The sequence below is a fragment of the Delphinapterus leucas genome, chromosome 15 (genome assembly GCF_059928025.1).
Source record: "Delphinapterus leucas isolate spDelLeu-1000000601 "Yukka" chromosome 15, BTC_Dleu_Yukka2, whole genome shotgun sequence".
NCBI classification, from domain to species: Eukaryota; Metazoa; Chordata; class Mammalia; order Artiodactyla; family Monodontidae; genus Delphinapterus; species Delphinapterus leucas.
In genome coordinates, this window is record NC_143143.1 from 47,834,730 (window position 1) to 47,861,505 (window position 26,776).

The window sequence follows — 26,776 nt, forward strand, 5'->3', positions numbered from 1 at the left end:
AAGGTTGCACATTCCTGGAATCTAGGTACAAAGGTTTGAGAAAGAAACCCAAGAAGAGTCTAAGTACTCTGAATGAAACAGTAGCAGAGAACTTGTCAGGTAGAGAAAGAGGGAGACACACTGTCTAACGACGGCTAAGAACAATGTTCTCCAACTGAGAAATAGCAATTTCAGGAAATTTGTACATAACTAACATGAAAATCACATCCGAAACCTGAGAATGGAAAATAATATCCTATTATATCCAGTTTCATTGATTCCTAAGTGTTCCTAAGTGTGTTCTTTCTGACGTTTTTAAGATGAAAATATTTCAAGCCTACTTCTTGAAATTGCAACTATAATTTGAAAGAAGGTTCTCAACTAGGCAGTTTTTAGGTAGACGTACTAATCAGGTTTTCCTGATGTGATGAATCAAGCACAAGGCTTTCCTTCTCAAAGGAAAAATGTCTCCACGTAGAAGTGATCTTTCATTGGCACAGAATTAGTCTTCTGGCATCCCATGAGCTTGTTTTCTTAGAAGTGAACTTCTGACTAAGAGTTTCTAGGTGAAACTGTGGCAGCACTTACAGAGCATATAGATTTAGATAATGTACTGTTACTAGACATCCACTTTTAACCATCCAGTGCTTAGGGAAAGAAAGACCAAGAAGCTACACTTCCTTGTAGACCAAAAGCAGAGAAGAGGGCAGAAAGTGAAGGAAGAAATTTCTACATATTGAGGTATAGAGAAATCATTCTGGCTTATACATGATTTAACAAACTTTATGCTAACTAGAACAATCTGTCTCTGGCCTGTCAAACATGCATTGTACATCTGATTTAACCATGTAGAAAAAGAATGCATTAAAAAAAAAATGGAGCAACTGTGGTTCAGGCATCTAAAATGGAGCCAGGCAGCTATTGTGGATGTGGTTTCAGACACGTTCCCGCGTCACTGAGACTTGAATTTTCTAAACTTTATCAAACTCAAGGACACCACCAACCATCCTCAAAACAATATCAGCTAAGAGCGGCCAGCTGCAAACTTATGGTCTCACGGTCTGCCCTTGTAACTATGCAACCATTTCAGACCTCAATCAATCCTTACTTAAAAACACCCTTACCTCTTGCCAGTTCTAGTTATAATTCTTGATAAAAACTCATGTAACTAACTGGAACCTTGCAGTTTTTGCCTTTATAAGCCTCCCGCATTTCATAGTCTGGAGGGATACAATTCTAGTGCTTCTTGAATTTGTGTCTCCCAGGCTGGCTATAGTCCTCAGTTTGGCTGGAAAAGAACTCTTTTCTATTCCTGCTATTAGATTGTTTATTGATTCTTTCCATCAACAAACAGAAACAAAAGCTTCTCTCTAGTTTGCCTGAGTTTATCCTTTCCTAAATATGGAAATCTGGACCAGCAATGTGTGTCAGAATAGACTCAGATAAAAATCAAATTGCTTCACTGATTTCTGGGTGTATCTTACCTACTTTCCAGTTTTTATTTATAAGCTCCATCCCCCAGGTATATGTGGTATTCATTCCACACAAGGTGAAAGACCATTGCATTTTGGAAAATCTTTGAAAATTTGGTCAAGAAAGTCAGCCATGCTAGATAGTTTCCCGTGGTTCCCAAAGTGTGATCCCCAGAGCAGCAGCATCAATATCACCTTGGAATTTGTTAGAAGTGCAAAATCTCGGGTCCTATTCCAGACTGACTGCATCAGGAACTCTGTAGGTGGGCCCAACAATCTGTGTTTTTCCAAGCCCTGCAGGTGATTCTAATGTGAGCTAAAGTTTGAAAACCACTGGTTGAAGGTAAAAAATCCACATAACCTGCAGCAGAAACCCCCCAGTACACTGAAAAAATCTGGTCAGTCTGATTCAGTGGTAATGTCTTAGAAGTACTATAACTATTTTCATAAGACTGTGCCCTCATCTTAGGCTCCTGGTGACTTTTAGGGAAATAATTAAACCAAAAAATGTGAGGTCATTGTGGAAAAAATAGAAAATACTACACAATAAAATATAACCATCTTTATCAATACAGATATTCATGTAAAATATATTTTAAAAAGTGGACTCATAATATACATACTGCTCTTGTTTTAGTCTCTTAACAATGTATTTTCTTTTTTTATTGAAGTATAGTTGATTTACAATGTTGTGTTAATTTCTGCTGTACAGCAAAATGATTCAGTTATACATATATATATACATTCTTTTTCATATTCTTTTCCATTATGGTTTATCACAGGCTATTGAATATAGTTCCCTGTGCTATACAGTAAGACCCTATTGTTTATCCATTCTATATATAATAGTTTGCATCTGCTAATCCCAAACTCCTGCTTCTTCCCTCCCCCACCTCCCCTCCCCCTTGGCAACCACAAGTCTGTTCTCTATGTCTGTGAGTCTGTTTTTGTTTCGTATATAAGTTCATTAACAATGTATTTTCCATTTTACAGAAGAGAAAATTGAAGACTAGGAAGGCGTATATAATAGTTTATCTCAGGCCCTAGCTAGTTAAAAGTAAGGACTAGGATTTGAATCCCAGCAGCCTCATCCCAGAGCCTTTGCTCTAAATCATGGTGCTGAGCAGCTACATTATAACTTTGTATGGCTAAATAATATTATGTTAAACAGATCTACCAAGTATATTCAATCACTTTCCTTGCTGGAAATGCCTCATTTCCCCAATTTTTCTATTATCAAATACAATGCAATGATTATTCTCGATCATACATCATTGAATACTTACTCAAAATTTTCAAAGCAAAATTTCTCAAAATGGAATTGCTGAGTTAAATGGCTTGCAGTTGATACATTTTCAAATTGCCCTGCAATTTACTCTGTCAATAGTATATAAGGGTGCCCTTTTCTTCACTCCTTTGAAACTTTGGGATATTATTTTCTGTCTTTTGCCAATTAGGTGAAAATAGTAACTCTGTGTCTTAATAATTTTTTGATTATTTAAGGGGCAGAATATTTTCCACAAGCTCATTGCCCATTTATATTTATTTATTTTTCTTAATTGTCCATTTATGTACTGGATCTACTTTTAAAAGTAAAACTTTCATTTAAACTAGAACATACATAGAAAATGGGAAACAAATTGTACATATGGAACTCTATGAAGTTTCATACAGTGAACTCACGTAACTGTATCAAGGTTAAAAAAAAAACCAATATGAACAGCTTTGCCCTCTTTGGTCACCATCCACCTCCCCCAAAGGTAACGTACGCATTCTAAACAGGGGTGATATTGCTTTCAAAGAGGTGAAAATTGGTTTTTGGAGGGGAAATATCTTACTCTATTTATGTGTAAAGCAGAGATATCCATGTACTACATAAACAAATATATAGTGTATCTGTGGTATTCAAGTATCATGAGAGGAAGTGATAATGAAAAAAAAAAGGTTGAGGGGCATCACACTATCCTACTCTGTAGTTTTGCCCGTTTTGAACTTTGTCAAAATCTTGGCCCACTTCTTAAACTGGGATGTTCTTTTCCTTTTGATTTGTAAGCGTCTTTACACGTTAAGAATATTAACATTTTGTTAAATATATGTGAATAAGTTTTTCTAATTTTGTTCTTTGACTTTTAACTTTGTTGACGTTGTTGGTTTTTGTTTGTTTGTTTGTTTTGTTTTGTACAGCAGTTTAAATTTTTCATTTTGTTGGATTTTTTCCCTCCATGTTTCTGGGAGAGCTTTCTCTGGTTCCCTGGAGTGTGAGTACACAGTAGACTACTGTCTGAATCAGGCTTGTGAAATCTGAAGGGCAAACAGCTGTGGTTACTGGTTGGGTTGGGAGCAAGCTGTCTCTCCTAACAGGGAGAGTGTCTGTTTTCCATGGACCTGAGTGGCCTATGTTGCAAGGAGTGAGCCTGAGCATCATTTAAAATGCATCCCTGCCATGTAAGAGGGCATCTTGCCAGGTGAGGTGAGTCTTGCTGGAAAGACTGGAGGTCATTATGGATTGTAGAATGGAGGGGTGATCAGAAGTGACAAGCTAGAGAAGAGGCTGCTGTGGTCTGAATGTTTGTGTCCCCCCAAAATTCATATATTGAAAACCTAATGTCTTAAATGATGGCATTTGGAGGTGGGGTTTTGGGGAGGTGATTAGGTCTTGAGGATGGAGCCTTCATAAATAGGATTAGTGCCCTTACAAAAGAGGCCCAAAGAGCTAGCCCACCCCTTCTGCCATGGGAGGACACATACAAGGAGAAGTCTGTAACACAGAAGAGGCCCCTCTTGACCATGCTAGCTCCCTGATCTTGGACTTTCAGCCTCCAGTAAGGTGAGGAATACACTTCTGTTGTTTATAAGCCACTCAGTCTGTGGTATTTTCTTATATCAGCCCAAATGGACTAAGACACAAGCATTGCTCACATAAAGGGAGATGTAGTCTGATATTTCTAGGAGGGCCTTTACCAAGGAACACACACAAGTGCATCTTGTATTTGAATTGTTTGAGTAGTTTTATTCTGTTCATTTGTTCATTCATTCATTCATTTAGTCATTCACTCAGTTTCAATTTTATTTATATAGTTATTTCTGGCGGTGATTGCTTTTGTTTTTGCATTGCAATTGCAAATGCATTTGCAATTTACCTAAGTGTAACTTACCTAGATACAATGCGTGAGATAGGAATCTGGCTTATTTCCTTATGTGATCAGCCAGTTATCACAAAACTAATTGTGATATAATTGATCCTCTTCTAGCTGATTTGAAATGTTGTTCTTTTTATATACAGATGAGTGGAACAAACTGTCTCTAGACTTTCGGTTGAGACCTCCCACCACCCATCTTGTCTATTAATGTCACTGGATTGTGTTCAATTTACGTATTCATTTTAAGGAAGATTTGATCGAATTGTAATACTGAGCCATTCCCTTCTAGGATATTGGTGTCTCTCTGTTTCTTTCAAGTATTATTTTAGGTCTTTTATAAAATCTTAGTTTTCTTCAAATAGGCTCTAAACATTTTGTAATGAGGTGGATGGACCTAGAGTCTGTCATACAGAGTGAAGTAAGTCAGAAAGAGAAAGACAAATACCATATGCTAACACATATATATGGAATTTAAGAAAAAATATGTCATGAAGAACCTAGGGGTAAGACAGGAATAAAGACACAGATCTATAGAGAATGGACTTGAGGATATGGGGAGGGGGAAGCGTAAGCTGTGACAAAGTGAGAGAGTGGCATGGACATATATACACTACCAAACATAAAATAGATAGCTAGTGGGAAGCAGCCACATAGCACAGGGAGATCAGCTCGGTGCTTTGTGACCACCTAGAGGGGTGGGATAGGGAGGGTGGGAGGGAGGGAGACACAAGAGGGAAGAGATATGGGAACATATGTATATGTATAACTGATTCACTTTGTTATAAAGCAGAAACTAACACACCATTGTAAAGCAATTATACTCCAGTAAAGATGTAAAAACAAAAACAAAAACCAAAACCCAACATTTTCAAAATAAGCTTATTCCCTAAGTCTGTGCCATTTTCCCTCATATTTACTAATAATATTATTTTCCCCAGTATATCCTCTTATTGATTGTTGATTATAGACTTTCTGAATTTTAAAAATTAGTGGTTTTTGAATGTAGCTCTTTATTGAATTCTTTATTAAATGTTTATTATTTCTAATAAATTCTTGATAGTTTAATATGTAAAATGGAAGAAAATGGACTAAAACTCTGTCCCTCCTGCTCAGCAGCCCCTCATCTCTACAGTGGCCTCAAGAGCAGCCCCTTCTGAGGATCACTTCACTACTCACAGATCATGGTTTAAAAAATAGAGAAAGGAACAACCAGATCATCTACAAATAATGGTTAGATCACCTCTTCTTTTACTGCACATATATTTCTTATTTTGTCACATGGTAGTTATTCAATAAATATTTATTGATGTAAGGAGTAAAATATAAATGAATAATTATATTGCTTAGTACTTCCAAAGGTTATTAAAATGGTGGTAAAAACACATCTTCATCTTTTCCCTGACTCAAAGTGAAAGCTTCTAGTAACTAGAAGTTTCATCACAAAGTGTAGTACAAGTCTCATTGTTTGAAGTAGATATTTTTTATTCCATTCAAGAATCTCTTATTTTTATTCTATTAAAAGTTTTATAAGGAATGGATATTGAATTTTATAAATGTTTTAGTGACATCTATCAAGATAATCATATGTTTTCCTTCTTGGATCTTTCAAGGTTACAAATTTTCTTATTGAACTCACTATCCTTATAGTCCCTGCATAGAACTACTTGATCATGGTATCATGTTACTTGACTATGCTGCTGAATTTGCAATGTCAATTTCTTGTATAATTTTCTTCCCAAGTAATATTGTCTTATAATTTTCCTTTTATTAAATGCTCATTTGTCAAATTTTGGGATCAGGGTTATGCTAGCTTAGTGGTTGTCAACTCTGGCTGGTCATCAGAATCACCTCTAGTGACTTATTAAAATTTAGGTGCCTCAGCCCAATAGAAATTACTCTTCTCTAATTTATAAGTTCCTGTTTATATCTTTAATAGTGTAATACTTTTGCTTTCCTTTTATTCCTTACTCCATTGGTTGTTAGTTTACTAGCTTTGATCTTACTTCTTTAGTAAAGTAAGAATACACATTTTCCTCTGAGTACACAACTAGTTGGATCCTATGGTGTTCTCATAATTGTTAGTTTCTAAACATGATGCAACTGTAACTTCATTTCCCTGTTGATTCAAGAGTTACTTATGAGAGAGCTTTAAAAGTTTCAAGTGATTTTTAAAAAGGGTTCATTTCTAATTTTGGTATTAATTTTTAGCTTTATTTCACAGTGGTCCAAGAACGTGACCTATGTAGATTTCACTTTTTGGAATTCAATGAGGTTTTCTTTGTGCATAATATATAGTAAATTTATATGAAAATTCAATAAATATTTAAAAAGATATTGTCTACTGGTAATATGTTTTAAAGTTCAGCATTCAATATATAAATATTAAACTAAACTCAACAATTACATTGTTAATGTCTTCTGTGTCTTTATTTGCTTATTTTTTTGTCTTCTTCATTTTTCAAGGACTGGGAGGAACTTTAGGGTTTCCTATCACTATCTCACTTTTTATTTTTCTCACTTTTGTTTTTAAACAAGTATGTTAAGTTGACCCATATGATTTTTGAAGCCTCCCATAATTCATTGTCCTACTAATTTCCAGTTTGTATAGAAAAATAAAGAGCCATATATGTCTCTGCTGTGTTACTTAATGCACAGAGGCGATAGGAGTTGCATCAATCTTCATTATGGGCTCTCCACATAATGTTTATAAGGTGAATCTCTCCTTATGTTTAATAATTCATACACTAAGCTTAACTTCTGCTTTCCTTTCTGTTTGCATTTGCACCACACCTTTAGGTTGTTTGTTTATTTATCTTTAAAGTTTCAGTTTATTCTTCACTTAAAGCTTAATTCATATGAAGGAAGAACAAGCAATTCTGCATTGACTTTGCGTTAGGGGTGGCTGCATGAACGTCTTCCACTGTTAAATCAATATATTCAAACAAACACCTTCCACATACAGCAAAATTAAATAGTTCTTTCCAGTAACGAAACTCAAAGATCATCTATAGGAATATCTTGCATAATGAAGTTTTACTGATTGTTTTTTTCATTTTATTTACTTATTTATTTAGGCCAGGCTAAGCAGCTTGTGGGATCTTAGTTCCCTGACCAGGGATCAGACTCGGGTCTTGGCAGTGAAAGCGCTGAGTCCTAACCACTGGACCACCAGGGAATTCCTGAAGATACTACTGATTGTTTGATGTTACTATTCAGACATTATGAACAATTTTTACACAACTCTCAATCTTAGTGCTAAAAATCTAAACATCCATGTAGTTTTAGAATCTGTTTCTGAACAAATTATAGTAGTTATTCTAGCGTTTTTCAGCTAAGACAGTTAATCTACAGACTTTGCAGCTAAAAATTTGAAGGCAAGCCAGCTTAAAGAGTACCAATTTCAACACTTGATAGGCTGTTCACTCCAGAGGTCCCTAATTCACAATGTAATGTCACACACACCTAAACTCAAAAATTTCTAATCTTTCACAACACATTAACAACATTATTAAAACAAAACAAAACAAAACAAAACTAGGTTGTAATTACCAAAGATGTCACATAAGGCATGCAGTTTCAGGGAGACAGCCTGGATCAGGGAGCATTCTAACAAAAACCAACATGAGTATAGAAGATAGGAATTTAAAATGTGTCAGATATTTAAATGCTTGATGATGACTCCGATTTGCCATTTCACTCTGTCTCATATTTAGGATGTATGAAAAGCACAATCATCTCACCCATATCAGCATGTGAAATGTTAAATCCACCCACAAGAGGGTCAAAGCCTCCTCTAATTCCATATTCTGCTATCTTTTAGTTGTACAGAAAAGTAAACAGTAGCACATCATTTTACATCTTAAAATATCACTTAAAATTCTGTACATATCTGTCTGGAAATGTGTCATTTCCAGTTCTATTTTGGGCCTAGTTTTAACATTTGCAGGTGTAGATTTGGCAAACAACCTTATTCTAGGGCACTTTTTGCTGCTCCTTCCACTGAATTGACCTCCCTCTTGGGCACTGAGGGTGTTTTGTTGTTGGTTACAATGGGGAGGTGGAGCCAGGTGCCTGGCTGGGACCTATCTTTCTGCTTTTCATCCTTTGGAATAACTTTAATTTAGTTGTATTTATTTTTGATTACAGCACATAATTGAGTTTAGTTTTTGGCCAAGTCTCAGTCCTTTGCTTCTAGTAGGCAAATATGTTCTAGTTATATATTTTTGGTAAAAATAAAATATGTGATCTTTTATCCTTTTACTATATCTTATTTTTATTTATTTATTTTTTACTTGTTACTTTTTGTTTGTGGCCATGCTGTGCAGCATGTGGGATCTTAGTTCTCTGATCAGGGATCGAACCCTCACCCACCCTGCATCGGAAGGGCAGGGTCTTAACCACTGGACCGTCAGGGAAGTCCCTTTTACTGTATTTTATGTGTTTCCTCTTGATTTCTTTTTCATTGAATTTTCCTATTTTGGAATATGATTTCTGTGTTCTTTTCCCCCTGGAACATTGGAAACTACTTTTGAAAGCTCTAGGAAGTATTTTAAGTGATTAAACGTCCCTAAACATTTACTTTGGGTTCCTCAAGAAGCTATTTTGGTTACTAAAAATCTTAAGCCTCTATATTACCAAAGTTTCACTGTTAGTCCATTGGCCCTGTTAAATATTTTCTTAAGGCTATGTAGTATACATTTTCCAAAAGTTACTTGTATATCTTAAAGTAAATGGCATTCAAAACTATACAGCAGAAACTAACACACCATTGTAAAGCAATTATACCCCAATAAAGATGTTAAAAAAGAAACAACTATATTACCAATTCTTGACTGCTATGTTCAGGTTACAATTTATCTTGCAGAAGACTTTCAGATGTACCCTGTTTATTCATTTATTTTTGGACTGCTTATATTCTTGTTTTCAGTTCTTCTATTTGCCTAAAATTACTGTGGGTGGTTTCTACCTTGCTGTCTCACTGTTTCCTTGGAAGCTGTTAAAATCTTCCTAGAGCTTGAGCTGGAGAGCTCACAATGAAGCAAGTAAATATTAAAAGCCCAGTGATTCAGAAGGATGAGTAGGTGGAGAAAGCATGTAGGCTGTAGGCAGTCTAAACAGGGATCTTCGTCTCTGCCTGGTTTCTCTGGGTTTGTTGGGTCTGCAGAATCGAGACCCTTATTCCATATCTGTCTTTACTGGGAGCAAACCATCGCCTGTGTCAGGCTGCCTCTCTTTAGTTTCTGGTGCTGTGACTGGGGACTGTTCTGTCTCAGTGAGTTGGGGGTCCTCATCTTCAGGAGTGTGTTTCCTGATGAATAACCCTTGTATTTGGTGTCACCAGCACCAGAGGCAACATCCCCAAAGGTTGCTGCCTCCGTGTCTCTTTTGACGGTGTGTCCTTCCAGTCTCGGTCCCACCTCCAAGTAGGGTCCTGTGTGTGACCCAGCTCTTCTAAAGGAGTAGAACCTTTCTTCCACTCCCTGCTTATTTCTCCAGCCCTCATGAGTCAAAATAAAGATACCGTGTCTTTCCTAAGAAATCTGGGCAACTACTTATACACTCTGGAGTTTTAGTTAAGTATTTACTGGCTATGTGGATAAGAAGGTGATTTTGTTCAATCTGAATGGCTGTTTATTGCACAGGTCTGAATAATTACATGCTTTTAAAGGCCTTCTGCCAAGGGGTTATCTGAGAGAGGCATGTGGCTCATTTTTCATGAATGGTAAATCCATTTTTAGCAGATTTACCTCTGATTCTTAGGCCTGAAACTGACCTAGTGAGCTCTGCCTGTATTATCCTGGTTGGGAAACTGCTTAGTAGGAAAGCTGAGCAACCCCGGGAGTTAGGATGGGTCATCGGCCACTATAGGCACATCACTGAGTCACTGTGGTCCTCAGTTTCCTCCTCTGGAAGATGGGAATAACACCACCTGTCCTGCCCCGCACAGCATGGGGCTTTGTGAGGAACACATGAGATAATATAGGAGGAGAGAGTGGGCCAGGAAGAGCGAAGCAGGCCACAGGAACAAGCTTGCTCTGCTCATCCTCCTGGAAGTGAGGGGAGCAGAAGTTTCCTTCTCAAAGATCTTACTCCTCTAAGAGAAAAATGTTTCAGCTAAAAAAGAAATAAATAGGCAGTCTGTTTCATCTTTACCATTCATTCATTCATCATTCATTCATTCATTCATTCAACACAAGTCAATAAGACCCATTCCTCCCTTCATGGAGCTTATGTTGCAGGAGCAAAGACAGGCAATATACAAGTACAAAAGCAAGATAAGTGATAGGCATCATTAAGAAAAGTGGGAGAAAGAGCCAAATCCAAAGGAGAAGTTGTTGTTCAATGGGTACGAAGCTTCTGTGATACAGGACAAGTAAGTTCTAGAGACCTGCCCTTTCACACAGTTCCTGGAACAATTCTGTACTGTGCCCTTGAACATTTGTTAAAAGGGTAGATCTCTAAATACAGAATTACTAGGGTTTCCCCTGAAACTAATATAATATTATAAGTCAACTTTACTTCAATAAGTAAAAATAAAATAAAATTTTATTTAGGGGAAAAAATAGAAAAAAGGATCAACCTCATTTAAGCATTCTTACCATAAAAAGGAGGGCGATATGACACTTTCTGAGGTAATGGATATGTTTATCACCTTGATTGTGGTGATGGTTTCACAGGTATATGCATATGTCCAAACTCATTAAATTATATATACTAAATAAGTACAATGGTTTTCTTTGAATAGCAATTGTAACTCAAAAAAGCTGTTAAAAAGAAAAGAAAAGTGGAAAAGAAAAGACCCAGAAAAGGACCAGATGGAAGAGGCATTATAGCTGCTTTTTTAGATAACATGGTCAGGAAAGAACAATTTTTTTTTACTCTGGAGAATTAAAATCTTTAAAAACTGCCTAGTAAGAGCATAATGTTTGAAATTTCCAAAAAGACCGTTATATACCTTTTCCTTTTTGTGTTTTATAACAGCATTTTGAGGCACACCGTCTAGATATGATCTAGATTTGAGAAGTAGCCACAAGGAATCTGAGACCCAACTGGAAAAAAATTTCAAAATAGTGAATGTACGTACCCATTTCATGTCTGGTGCTGCCCACGCCCAGGCCATATGTCTCTAAAACATCCTTTACTGTTTTCATAGATTCATCGTACTTGGCTGCCAGGCCAAGGAAGTTATAGGAACCCATATTGATGACATTTTTGATGATTCTTCCAGTAAACCTGCAGAGAGAAGGGCAGGTGAACACAAAGGGTTTTCTCATTTAATATCATCCTAGTGCTCCAGAAAAGACTCTCACAAAGAGACCTTGGGTTTGGCCCAAGTCACATCTTTTCTTTTTGATTTGCCTTGTTGTCACCACAAAATGATTTGTCCTTAGAGGAGAGTCACCTCATAATGAACCTGGGCAGAGCATTGGGAAAAGGTTTCCAGGCCAGGGAGTATTATTCAGCCCTGATTTGTCTTGGGTGCTTGCTTTCGTGACACCTGTGCTCTGGTTTAAATTTCAGCAAGGACTTTCTAAATCAGAAAGAGCCATGGTCATCACTGGCTCCCTCAGCAGGAAGTAGGAGGGTACAATTTGTCAATAAAGCTGAAAAGGACTCTTCCCGGCTGCCTCTGTGTATCCTGCACCTTCTGCCACTGATTCCTCTTTAATCTCAATACAAGTAAGCTGCCCTTGGCAACTTAATTATTGTGACTTCTCCCATTGGCATCATGAGGGCTTGCAAAGGGCTGAATGATGGAAGAGCAGCTGTTCTATTGCTTTGTGTTTTTTTTCAGATCTGTGATCTGGTGCCCATGCTAGAATTTCCTTGAAAGCATTTCTTTCAACCAAGCCCCTCCAGGTGGCCGCCTCACCTAAACGTCCAGTTGTAGTCATCTGACACCCTCTCCATCACATCAAACAAGGGCCCCGGGGCACTGCAGATGGGCCGGTTCCAGTTGTCTCTGATTCTCATGTAAAGGTTCCGTGTATAAAAACTCTCAAAGCTTTGATACAGCGGCACAAAATCCTGTAATAACAGAGGCAGAAGTTTACCTTTGGTCTCTCGCTTTTTGTAGTTCATTTGCAATTGAGCACTAAAAGACACGGAGGAACCATGAAAATCATCTGCAAATATTTTGAGTAAGGTTGTTGGGTAAGGGGTTGGGTGGGGTCCACAAATAACTCTATGAGTCCTCCACCTCCAAAGAACTTACATTTTAGTGGGGGAGGTAAAACCTGTGGCAAATAAAAGTAACAAAAATGACAGCAAAATACAAGTCCCCAAATGAGTGCTGGAGACAACGAATCCCAGTGTTCCCGAGAGGGAGAATTGAGCTTGGGAACCTTCTTAGAATTCAAGAATAATGCCATTTCCCACAACGGGGATGGACCTGGAGATGATCATACTAAGTGAAGTAAGGCAGACAGAGAAAGACAAATATCACATGATATTCCTTATATGCTGAATCTAAAAAAAAAAAAGACACAAATGAACGTATTTACAAAACAGAAACAGACTCACAGACTTAGAGAACTAACTTACAGTTACCGGGGGGAAGGGTTGGGGAGAGGGATAGATTGGGAGTTTGGGAGTGACATGTACTCTCTGCTATATTTAAAATAGATAACCAACAAGGACCAACTGTACTGCACAGGGAACTCTGCTCAATACTCTGTAATAAGCTAAGTGGGAAAAGAATTTGAAAAACAACAGATATATGTATATGTATAAAACTGAATCACTTTGCTGTATACCCAAAACTAACACTACATTGTTAATCAACCATACTCCAGTATGAAATAAAAAAAAAAAGATCTGGTCCAGAGAAGAAGGCCTGCTTTGAGGGTACAGTTCTCCTATTCCTCTGCACAGGTGAGCTTCCTGCCTCTGTGTGGGTGTATTTTCACCCCAACCCATTCCTTTGAGCACCAGTGAGGTTTCTTCAGGAGCAGTCAATGCCTTCCAAAGGTCACTGTCTTCTAGTCTCAGGTAAGCCTCCCACAGTTTTGTAACTATACCAAAAAATGAAACTGGACTAGATATTGCAAAAACAGAAGCACTGCAATGGGGTATATCCTTATCTAGCTGTAGATTTAACTCGTCACATGACCAACTCACTATATTTTTCTTCCTGACACAAAAGGCTAAGTGTGAAAGTGAACCCCAGGCCACAAGGACACAATCATTTTTGGGAGCAGGATATAGGAGGGTTGAACAAAACCTAATAATGCAGCCACAAAAATGCCTTTGTTTCTCCTACAATATGACACTCTTTCTTTTTCCACTGTTAAGCTTGTAGGGTACCTTATCATTTTCCAAGTGTTATAGATATAGCAATCCTACTTTTATAGACAATTCAACAGAAAGTCAGAAACTTTGAGTGGACAGATTGGGATTTGTACCCAGTTCTATAACCAATGCTCTTTTGAATAAATCATGCTGCAGGGATAGGTATTCAAAAGGGATTGAAGAGAACATATCCATGGCACATTGTGAAAAATACTACAAAATTAGGAAAAATACTACCAAATTTGTCCCTTCTTTTTTTGGTTTAACTACTTGCCCATTCAGTAGCAAATAGAATCATGGATTTGTAGAGAGAGAAAGAATCATTATCAATCGTAGTTTTTCATTTGTGCCTACATTGACGCTTCTGTTCTCACCTAATATTTCTTTTTTATCATTATTTCCTCTTGAGAAACAGCTGTTTCTCCTACCAGGGTTGAGCTCAGAATAATAATAAAATATGTTTGTGTTTTCCCTTTTGTTGGGAAGGGTAACTGTAGTATAGACAGTTCTTTGAAGTATGAGAAACACAAAGTAAGGATGGCTAAATTTAATTTTTCTTATTAAGAAATTAGAGGAAGGTTGAATAAAGATAGCAGATTCAGTGCTTGTATGTATTCTACCAATCATCTAAAAGCTCTGTGAAATGACAAAAAGTAGATACTTAAAAACCAAAATAAATTTATAAATCATCAATGAATCAGAAATATTGAAGGATCACAAAAGATAGAACATAAATAAGATCTGCTCAATGCAGAAATAAGACCACAGGAAACCGTAGCCCTAAAACATTTGCAGAGAAGACTGGTATGGACATACACTAACTGTAGGGATCCTTAAAGCCAAGAGTCGATAAGTACAAGAAGTTGATACCCTGGGTGATTAATGAAGCAATGTCTCTTTGTTCTTCTTTTATTGGGTTAATAAGTAAGAAGCAGTTGCATTGTCCACAGCACAAAGCACTGCGATGGGCAGCAAGAACTGACTGGAAGAACAAGGCCCCACTGTAGAGAGGTGGGGAGACCACACGGCAAGAACACAAGCCCCTGGTCCAGGCAACACATTCCATTTTCTTTCTACAATCACTCAAGACAGGTGAATGTGTAAGCAAATAAGGATTCCTAAATTAAAAAATGAGCATAAAACAAAACGTCATCACTATTACAGGAAAACTAGCACAATAAGCGGCACCAAATTCAATAAGCAGAACTGACATTTAGTGAAAAGACTTCATAGAGCAAACAGAAAAAGAATTTAAAAATATGTAAGTAACGTGTTTAGAAAGACACAATGAAACAATGGATCCTTTTAAAGAATTAAACGTTCAAAAGTACAATGAACACAGCTGAGAAGTAAATTAATAAACTAGCATAGTCAGTTGACTAATCATTCCAGGACAGAGAAAAGAAAATATGAAGGAAAAGTCAAGAGATATGAAGGGCAGATTCAGAAGGTCCAATATCTCCCGAGAAGGATTTGCAAGATTGAAGGAAGGAGGAGAAGGAGGAGATGAGGTGAAAGAGGAGGAAAAGGAAGTTAAAAAAAAGGAGGAGGAGGAGGGGCAAGTTCCAGAGACGAAGGAAGTTTTGAGTCCTAAGACGTAAATAGTCTATCAGGTCCTGAATAGAGCAAATAAGGAAAAACCCACGCCAAGCTACATCCTGGTTAAATTTCAGAAGTCAAAGGGAAGAATCTCAAAAGGCTTCAGAGAAGGGAGAAAGGCAGTTTATAGACAAGGGAATATGAATCAGACTGCTTCGGACTTTTCTTAGGTGACAATGGTGGAAAAGAGTATGAGGGAACATTACTTTGAACTTAAAATCCTATAATCAGCCAAACCAGCAAACAAATGTGAAAATCCAGGTAAAAACTTTCCAATATATGTAAGAAGCCTTGAGTTTAATTCCCTTTTCTATAATAACTGAGCATGTACCTCAATAATACAATGAAATAACTATGGAGGAAGACAGATGCCAGAAAAAATAGTGAGTGAAGAAACTGATGGAAGATGGTTTAGCCCAAGTAGTGTTATATTTGTAGTATAAAGAAACAGAAACTAAAAATTCACAAATAAACGACAACATGGAGAATGGGTATGTGGGAGAAAGAAAGTGCAACTTTATTAAATTCTTCTCCTGGTCAGGGGAAGACTCTAGTTACTAAATAATGGTAACTAAATTGTAAATATATGTGTTAAATATTCTAAGAGGACCATTAAAAAACCAGTGAGGGATATATTATATATAACTACCTAACAGGGACAAGGAGAAAAAGGGGAGGGGGAAGGGTAAGCTGTGACAAAGTGAGAGAGTAGCATGGACATATATACACTACCAAATGTAAAATAGATAGCTAGTGGGAAGCAGTCGCATAGCACAGGGAGATCAGCTCGGTGCTTTGTGACCACCTAGAGGGGTGGGATAGGGAGGATGGGAGGGAGATGCAAGAAGGAAGAGATATGGGAACATACGTATATGTATAACTGATTCACTTTGTTATAAAGCAGAAACTAACACACCATTAAAAAAATAAATAAAGTTGTACTAGTTTCAGGATTACAGCAAAGTGATTCAGTTATACATATATATATATATATATATATATATATATTCTTCTCAGATTATAGGTTATTACAAGATATTGAATATAGTTCCCTGTGCTATAGTAGGTCCTTATTATTTATCTATTTTGTATATAGTAGTGTGTATCTGTTAATCCCAGCCTCCTAATTTATCCCTCACCGGCTCTTTCCCCTTTGATAACCATAAGTCTGTTTCTATGTCTGTGAGTCTATTTCTATTTTGTAAATAAGTTCATTTGTATCATTTGTTTAGATGCCACATATAACTGATATTGTATGATATTTGTCTTTCTCTGTCTGACTTACTTCACTTAGTGTGACAATCTCTAGGTCCATCCATGCTGCTGCAAATGGCATGGTTTCCTTCTTTCTTATAGCTGAGTAATCCTAACTCCATCTCTTAAACCTCTCTTGGCCTCGCCTATTATCACCATCCCTATTATCACTACCCTGGTCCCAGCCCAAGGGCTCATCTAGATTTTTTTTCAAACTGGACTTCTGCCTCAGCCTCTTAACTGGTTTTTTTGGCCCCTATATTGTCCTGTAAATCCATTTTTTATAGGGCAGGGAACATGATCTTTCTAATCTGCAAATCTGCATTCCTCTGCCTGAAATCCTTCAATGCCTTCCCATTGTTCTAATAAATGCCCATGGCTTATAGTATGGTCCCTGCTTGCCTCTCAAGCAATCTTTCTCCCCACATGCTCCCACTCTCACTGGTAACACTCTGGTGATTAGAATTCACTGGTTCCTTAAATGTACAATGCTTTCTCTGACCTCTGGGCCACTTTGCATCACATTTCCTCTCCCTGAAGACTCCTTCCAGCTCATCTTGCCTCACCCTTTGCCTTACTACTTACTCTTTAGCCCTTAGATGTCAATTTAACTTTCTCTTCCTCCCAGAAGTCTTCCCTGAACACCAAGTTCAGGTTAAATGTTTCTCTTCTTTGCTTCCTTGATGTCATCTACTTACCTCTATGGTACCTCTTATCAAATTCCATTGGAACCGCTTTTTTTTTTTTTATGGTTAGCTCTCTGAAAGCAGGAACCATTATCTGCCTTAGTTATTCCTATATTCCAAGACTGTAATACAGTGCCTGGCACAAGATACATGCTCCAAACAAACCTGACTTGATTAGTGAGTTAATGAATGCTTTGACACAAGCAGTGCCCTCTTCAGAGAGTGTCTTCCTTCTCACCCTTGCTCACTAGGCAAACTCCTGCTCACCGTGCAAGCCCCAATATCATGCCTTCCTGACTCCTTAAGAGAATCACAGGGCACAGATCCCTGTTTCCTTTGTCACCTTCTGCCCCATCATCACTTTTTATCATTTGTTTTGCTGGTGAGTCTGTTTTGCACACCAGACTTCAAATTCTCTCATGGAAGGACCTATAGTTTCTTCTCTATTAGCCCCCATTACTTGGTAGAGAGCATATACTCAAATACTTGCTAAAGGTAGGAGAGAGTACAATAATAAAGCTGGGCCTGATTTTCTTCTGAAGGTGATATGCTTGACTTAAGGTAATTGCAAAATAAGTGTTCTACATGATTTGTTCATGGTTATGTTACTGTAACAAGAGTTTAGCTTACCATGGGTACTAGTCACTAAGTTACAAGATTTGAAGTTCTCTCATTACATTGAAGTTCATGCCTTACCTATGTTCTTTGCTCAGATGTGTTCAAGGCTCCATCATGTGGAATAATCTATGGCCATAATCATATATTCCAAAGCAAGTTTTAGGAAAAAGAGATTCATGGCATCATAAATCATTTGAACCAATTTTGGAAAACATGTTAAAAGGATGCAGGCTGCTCACAGGTCTCTTAATATTTTCCAGGTTGTCCTGTTAGCTCTATGTGAAAAGGGGGTGATGTAGATTTTTACAGGTTAATTATTGAAAGTATCTAGATCAGTGGTTCTACACAGGGTGACTTTGCACTCTGTGAGGAATTTGGCAATGTCTGGAGGCATTTTTCATTGTCACAAGTATGTGGGAGAGTGCTAATTACATCTAGTGGGTAAAGGTCAGGGATGCTGTTAAAATTTCTACAATGCACAGGGCAGCCTCCCATATCAAAGAATTATCCAGTCTGAAATGTCAGCAGTGCCAAAGTTGAGAAACTCTGACCTAGATGAAATAAAAGTCCCACATTTCACTCAAACACTCTTTCCTCTTCCAGGATAGAACATAAATAATACTCAACTGACACCTAGAAGACCAGAATAAAGCTCCACTCACGTGTTGTCACTCTTATATTTTGATTTTTCACCTTTAAAATGCTATTTTAATATCTATATCATGGGATTGTTATAAAAATTAAATATGATAATGTACAAGAAAACCTTTAGTTCAGTCTGGCAAATAGTAGTTGCTCAATAAATGTTTGTAAAAAACAAGTGCGTGAATACACAGGGAATGTTTGGGGGTTTATGGGGTGCAGGGGAATAGAATTTACCCTGGATAGTTCCTGAGTGTATCACTCTTTTTAGGATCTGTACACACATCACCACTTGTGAGAACACTTTACAGAAGAATTGGCATTGACAAAGACCCAGGGAGGTGTTCATACGTACTTTTTGCTTTTCTCTCTCTATGGCTGCATTGCATTTTTCTATTCCCCAGTTTCTCAAAAAATCTCTGAGATAGCCAAACAGCGTTCCAATTCCATATCCCAAGTAAGTGAAAACCATAACATGTAGAGGTGCTTCCTCAAAGGATTCAACCATTGGCTTATAAAAATTTGAATTTCCATTTTGCTGAAAAGACAAAAGAAAGTGGAAAATTACTACTCTTCCATTACAATAAACTATGATATTAAAAATTTTGGACTTTCGACCTTTTGCATTTCAAAGAACATATTTAAGATTTGAAAAACTGCTTGGAGAAAATTGGAAACTGATCATTGAAGAGGGTAATCAGCAATGTACATTTTATTTCACAAATCCTAATGAAATAATTAATTCAGGAAAAAATTCTCAACAGATTCTAAATCCATTAAGTGAAAAATTAATAAGCAATAGGGCTTTTGCAAGATGCCAAAGTATAACCCTATTAGTTACTCCCCAAACACAAACTTGGGGTTACACCTCAGCCAGGTGATCAAATTACATCACAGATGTTAGAACAACTCACCATTCTATGCTCTTGTCGTGTTGTAATATTTAATACACTGATGACATATTTAACCTGAATTTAGTCAAGCTCTAATATCTGACTTCCATTTTACAAGAAATATCAGGTAAATGACTTCATGAGGAAACAGATAATCCACAATGTGGGACTTTTTATATGACAATTGGCTTGGTCTTTAAAAGCAAAACATAAACAAGTGGGACTACATCAAAACAAAAAGCTTTTGCACAGCAAAAGAAATGATCAATGAAATGAAAATGCAACCTACAGAATGAGAAAAAATATTTGCAAACCATATATCTGATAATAGGTTAATACCCAAAATATATAAGGAACTCATACAAGTAAAAACCAAATAATCCAATTAAAAATGGGAGGAGAACCTGAATAGACATTTTCCCAAAGAAGACATCCAAGTGGCTAACAGTTATATGAAAAGGTGCTCAACATCGCTAATCATCAGGGAATGCAAATTAAAATCACAATTAGATATCACCTGACACCTGCTAGCCCGGCTATTACCAAAAAAAAGAGAGATAACAAATGTTGGTGAGGATATGGAGAAAAGGGAGCCCTTGTGGACTGCTAGTGGGAATGTAAACTGGTACAATCATTATGGAAAACTGTATGAAGTTTCCTGCAAAAATTAAAACAATTACCATATGACCCAGCAATCCCACTTTTGGGCATATATTCATAGGAAATGAAATCAGTATCTTGAAGAGATATTTGCACTTCCATGTTCACTGCAGTATTATTCACAGCAGCTAAGATACAGAAATGATCTAAGTGTGTACTGACGGATGAATGGATAAAGAAAATGTGGGTTTTGTACACACACACATGAATATTATTCAGCCACACACACAAAAGAAAATTCAGTCATTTGTAAAACATAGATGAACCTAGAGTATGTTATGCTAAGTGAAACAAGCCAGACTCAAGAAGCCAAATACTGCCTTATCTCACTTATATGTGAAATCTAAAAAAGCTGAACTCACAGAAACAGAGAGTAGACTGGTGATTACCAGACAGTGGGTGGGGAAAACAGGGAGGTGTTGGTCAAAGGGTACAAGCCTTCAGTTATAAGATGAAGAAGTTCCGGGGAGCTAATGTACAGCATGGTACCTATAGGTAGTAATATTGTATAGTATACTTGAAATTTGCTAAAACAGTAGCTCTAAAGTGTTCTCCAGACACACACACACACACACACACACACACACAGGTAGGTAGGTGAGGTGATAGATGTGTTAATTAGCTTGATTGCGGTAATAATTTCATAACGTATACATATATCAAGTCACGTACACCTCAAGTACATACAATTATTAGTTATTAACTATACCTCAATCAAGCTGGAAAAAAAAAGAGTAAAGAGTGGGGGAGGGAACTTAAGAGACACCCAAGTGCACTGTGTATTCTTTCATTAGATCCTCTTTTTCTGTTTTTTGTAAAAAAAACTGGTTAAAAAAGCATATTTTGAACAACTGTGGAAATCCAAATGTGTACTGGAAATATGTATTATTGAGGAGTTAATTTTCTTAAGAGTGAGAGTAGTAGTATAGTTATGTGGGAGGATGCTTTAATCTTTGTCAATGCATGCTGAAGGATTAAGGGAGGTGAAGTGTTATAACAGCTCTAATTTTCTTTCAAATGGTTCATCAAAAATTAAACACATACATAAAGCAATTTTGGGAAAATGTTGAATCTAGATGGAGGTTATACAGGTGGGCGATTCTTATATTATTTTTTCATTTTTCTGCATGTTTGAAAATTTTCATAATAAAAAGTCAAAGTAAATATTTCTCTCATTTATTTTAGGTGTCACCATGCCGGTGGAAAGTAGACTTTTAATATCAAACCATTCTTAATCCTGCTTAATTGATTTTCACATGGTAGCTCAATGTTTGCTCAATGCATTAGTGAATAAATTATTCTTAACACTACTAATTAAGTTTTTGTCTTTAATAAATATTTATACATTTATTCATATTTTTATTTAACAAATATAATACAATCCTTGGATTCCCTATTTCCCAATGAGATGATCCATAAGAAGTGTTTTCACCATTTTTAGTGATTTACAGTGTCATTTGTCTACTAATAATTTATTAATTTAGCTTACACATATATATTTAAAATGATGTATTATATAAAAATTATGTTAATTAGAAATAATGTTTTTGCTACTCTCATACTATAAGCACTATTAGATTCCACAAACACAGTTTTCTAGACTATATTGCCTTTATTTCCTCTATTCTATTTGAGATGCAGTATTTTTGGAATCTGTGTGACAGTCTCTGGAAGTTTTATCCCAAGCCACAAAATATGTGACAATCAAAAAAACAATCTATCTGATAGATGAATATTTTTTATTTATATTACTTGTTTTTAAAGTAACTTTTAAAAAGCCCTTTTATAATGAGATTTTACACTTGAATTGCTCAGTCAAAAGCCCACAAAATATTATTAAATCTTATTAAAATTCCTTAACTCCTTATTATCCATTATATCAGTGTTGTAACTGAGCAGGGCCCTATGCGGCCTTCCCAGAATAGACCCACCCCATGTCATCCACCTGCTGTTTTTCTGTAGGAAAACTTTAGTCAAAGAATAAATTTAATCAGAGAAGTGAGAAAATGCAGAAAGGAAAACAGTCAAGCAAGACAAAATAATAATGCTTTAGTCATTAAACAAACTCAAGGACCTTTAGTTCTTCCTCAAGGACTATAGATAATATTCTGAGCCATGTCCTTTGAGCTGTTTTGCAGATACTGAAGCCCCCAGCAGGTGGGAGAAGTTAGCTGTATGCTGCCCACAAGCACGTAGACCCCAGACCAGTTGGAACCAGGAGGTCGATGATGCTGATTCCTCATTACCTCACCACCGACCAGTCAGAAGAACGACCATGAGCTGACCATGCCCTGCTTTTTGAACACTGTAAGACTTCTCACTACCCCTTCCAGGGTGGGACACACAGTTTGGCAGGCATTAGCCCGCCGTGACCCCCTTTGCCTGGCAAAGCAATTATTTTCTACTTTACCCAAAATTCTGTCTCCACGTTTCTATTCAGCACCAGAGTACAGAGGCCGAGTTTTGGCAACAGTATCTTCTCCAGACAAACCAAGCTAACATTAATGGACGCTGCTTTTGTCTAATATCTTCCCCAAATACTACCGGGTGGTTTAAAATAATTAAAGTGAGAGAGCATTGCATAATATGAGGTCTTGAATGGAAGGTGAAGGAAAGAATATAACAAATACCTTGTATTTGGGAACATAGGGCACTAACTGGATGTCTTGCATGAACCATCAACATGCTAGGTTCTGGGAATTCCAAGATGACAGACCCCGTCCCTGCTCCTGAGTCCTTGACCTCCCTTTACGCCCTCATACCAGTCGTAGGTCTGATGGATGGCCAGTCTTCCTAGTCTAGTGTGAACTTTTGGCTCCCTTCCTGGGTTCTGTTCTGTCTGTGACCTTTGAACTGCATCCATCTCTAGCATGCCTGGTGACTTCCTGGCCCAGTTAAGATCCACCTTCTGGTTCTTTCCACATCATGGGGATACCCAAGGGGCTTCCTTCCTTCCTGGAGTTGTCCAGGCTCTAGCAAAAGGGGCTGAGAGCCTCATGAAAAATGTTTGATGAACTTTTGTGACTGGTTCGGTATGAGGTCAAGGAAGAGGTCATGACAGTATCTGCGAGGAGTGTTATAGGAATGTGGATAAGAAGAAAGCGGAGATTAGAAGAAGGACTGCTTGTGGCGGAAGACAATGAGTGTGCACGGGGCCTGCTGAGTTGGGGCGGTGTCTGCTTGCGTAAGTGGGGGTATTTGGGGGCAGTTAGAGATGCAGGAAAAGAGAAAGGCCTAGCTGAAGTATACGATCTATCAACTACTCTGAGGCCCAGCGTGAGCCACGGTTAAAGGCAAATGTGATAAAGCACAAAATAAAAAGAAGAGCAGGAAGCTTGGGACCAAAATTTGGGACCCCCTGATTTTAAGGGCACCGTAGATGAAGAAAGGTGAGTGAAGGGCATCCAGTGTGGGTGACTTCAGAACCTAGATTTAATGTGCTCACAAATGAACCCCTTGGGCTGACTTAGAGGATGGCTAAGTCACATAGGCACATATAAAAAGAGAAACTTCCAGGACATTCAACGCCATCCTGTGAGGATCAGTGGGTTTTCCTCTTTTCCTTACCTGGCCCTGTAGCCAGGTAACTGTCCTTTTCCTAACTGTCTTCTGCTGCCCCCCCCCCTCACCACCACCCCACACACATAGACACCTTGGCTTGCCTAATATCCACTGTTTAAGACCCAGTTCTGGCTTCACTTCTTTTTTTTTTTCGGTACGTGGGCCTCTCACTGCTGTGGCCTCTCCCTTTGCGGAGCACAGGCTCCGGATGCGCAGGCTCAGTGGCCATGGCTCACGGGCCCAGCCTCTCTGCGGCATGTGGGATCTTCCCGGACCGGGGCACGAACCCGTGTTCCCTGCATCGGCAGGTGGACTCTCAACCACTGCGCCACCAGGGAAGCTCCTGGCTTCACTTCTTAGAAAGATCCAGGCTAGGTGTTATCACTACATAATACCATTATAACACTCACAACATTGTATTACAATACTATTTTTAGGAAGACAAATTATTTAATAAAAGGACAGAAAATAAAGGATCACTTGCAAAAAATAATAGCTTTTATTATCTCTCACTCAGGCCTTTTGAATATTTCAAATATTTTCACACTATTGTCCATTGTGGTGGAGACTGGCTGTGCATCAGACCATTTCCCTCTCCTCTTTCTCATGGCCAGGCTACATGCCCCACGTCCCTTGCAGACACGTGTACGACTGGCCAGTGTGAAGTCGGTAGAAGTGAAATGTGCCATTTCTGTGCCTGGCCCACAAGAGCTTCTCTCACGATCCATCTCTTTCTCTCTTTTCCCTATTGTCATCTGAATTCTGATGGCCAAGGTGACCTTGGAAGCCACACAGTGTCGTCTGCAGAGCTTTGTCAGCCAGGTGCCCTGAATTACCGTGTGGAGCGGAGTCTTCACCTCCTCCCCCTCCAGCTTCCTGCCACTGCCCATAAGACTTAATATGAGTGAGAAATAAACTTCTATTGGGTTATGCCACTGAGATGTGGTGGCTCATTTTTTATGTCATCTAGTATTACCTTAATGAATAGATACTATAAGAATTATGTTAAAATTCTTTCATGTCTAAATCTTGTTTAGAAGCGTTTGGAAGAAGTCTGAGAACTGAGTTACCTCCCCAAGCAAAAGGGTGCATCAGGACCTGTCTGCACTGGCCAACATTCAAATTTAAATCTGGGGAATGTAAACTGGTGCAGCTACTATGGAAAACAGTATGAAGGTTCCTCAAAAAACTAAAAATAGAACAACAATATGATCCAGCAGTCCCACTCCTGGGTAATTATCCAAAGAAAATGAAAACACTGATTTGAAAAGATATATGTACCCCAATGTATGAGTGTCTCTCTCTCTCTCTCTCTATATATATATATATAAACAGAATATTACTCAGCTATAAAAACATAATGAAATTTTGCCATTTGCAACAACATGGGTAGACCTGGAGGATATTACACTTAGTGAAGTAAGTCAGACAGAGAAAAACAAATACTGTATATTCTCATTTATATGTGGAATCTAACAAAATAAAACAAATGAATATAACAAAACAGAAATAGACTAATAGATACAGAGAACAAACTAGTGGTTACCAGTGCAGTGGGGAGGGGCAAGATAGGGGAAGGTGATTAAGATGTATAAACTACTATGTATGAACTAAATAAGATACAAGGATGTAATGTACAGCACAGGGAATATAACTGATATTTTATAATAACTTTAAATGAAGTATAATTTATAAAAATATCAAATCATTATGTTGTACACCTGAAACTAGTATAGCATTGTAAATCAACTGTACTTTAATTTAAAAAAAGATAGAATGGGATCATCAATCAGTCAATCAATAAATCTGGTGAAGTTGTCAAAGATTCAATTGTTGAGTTATTGAGCATCTCTGAGTGTTAGGTGGTGCATGACAGAAAGAAATACAGAAGTCAGCGAGAGAGACAGACAGATTATAAACATGGAACTTTTTGAGGGGACAAGTTCTTTATGTATTAACTATTCCAACCTTTCTTTGTAGTGATGCCCAAGTTCAGTCGTTGAGAGGCTCAGTTGTTTTCCCATGGTTTTCCCATCCACCACCAGAGAAGTTAGCAAAGAGGTCAGGGAAGCCCGTGAAGGGTCCCACCTTCCACACTTCCAGATTGGGAAGTCAGGGATTCACAGAAAAGGCAGGATGGCTTGGAGAGGACTAAATGGAGTCCCTAGCAGTGTGCCCCATGAAAATCTGCTGTAGGACTGAGTGAATGGGAGAGAAAAAGAGAGCCAAGGCTGGAAAATGTTGAGGAAGGAGGTGAGGGCCTTCCAGGACAGGAGAACCAGCATGGGCACTTGTTAGTGAGTAGAAACGAGAGGAACGGGACCATGCAAGGACTTCTGGCTGGACCTCATGTGTTGCCTGCTTGGAGATGTGGTGTGTAGTGCCTGCTGAAATTGAACAGGCCTTCTCTGCAGGATAAGCCAGACTTTCTGTTTCAAAGAGAAGTGAAAAAGAAATGCAGGGAAGAAAGGTTTGTAGGATCCTACCTGGGATGACAGCGGGGGTGGAGGCCCTAAAGTCAGTTGGACATAATTGAACTTTGGAACAAAGTGGCTGTCCTTCGCCACCCTGCAATGACTGCAATCTTCTAATTTTACTCACAACCAGCTGGATCACTTGAGAGGCACAGAGCTTTTCTGAAGTTATCCTGATAAACCAGAGAAAACAATGCATTGTTGCTTTAATATCATTGAAATTAACTACTACCTGCTATCTTCTTGTTCAGTTATGATGTTCTCAGTCCAGGTGAGAACAGAGCTTATCTCTGAGGTGCTCAAAGCTTTTGTGGCCATGATTTTATTTACTTACATGGTATTCCTAAGAGGTAGGTTGTGGATAGCTGTGATAGAATTAGAATTACCTTCACTTAATAAGATAGTCACAGGGCATTAGGCAATTTCCCCAAGGTTATAAAGCAGGCAAAGTCAGGATGAAGTTGAATTTCTCAAGTGCACAGCACCAGGGTTGAATCAGAAAGAAGC

The 26,776-nt window shown here is 37.9% G+C and overlaps 1 protein-coding gene across 12 annotated transcripts in view; it reads right to left on the bottom strand.

The window, feature by feature from the left end:
- SPTLC3 (serine palmitoyltransferase long chain base subunit 3) overlaps positions 1-26,776 on the bottom strand; it is a 131,020-nt gene that overhangs the window by 90,033 nt on the left and 14,211 nt on the right. For 10 of the 12 annotated variants that reach the window (XM_089896561.1, XM_089896564.1, XM_089896560.1 and 7 more), the window contains exons 3-5: positions 19,037-19,219; positions 12,465-12,619; positions 11,676-11,824 (exon numbers count right to left, since the gene is read on the bottom strand). In XM_089896561.1, the coding sequence (XP_089752687.1) occupies positions 11,676-11,824; positions 12,465-12,619; positions 19,037-19,219 (487 nt within the window). Of the gene's footprint in view, positions 1-11,675; positions 11,825-12,464; positions 12,620-19,036; positions 19,220-26,281; positions 26,443-26,776 lie in introns of all 12 variants that reach the window. The other 2 variants (XM_089896570.1, XM_089896563.1) reach the window with 2 other exon arrangements.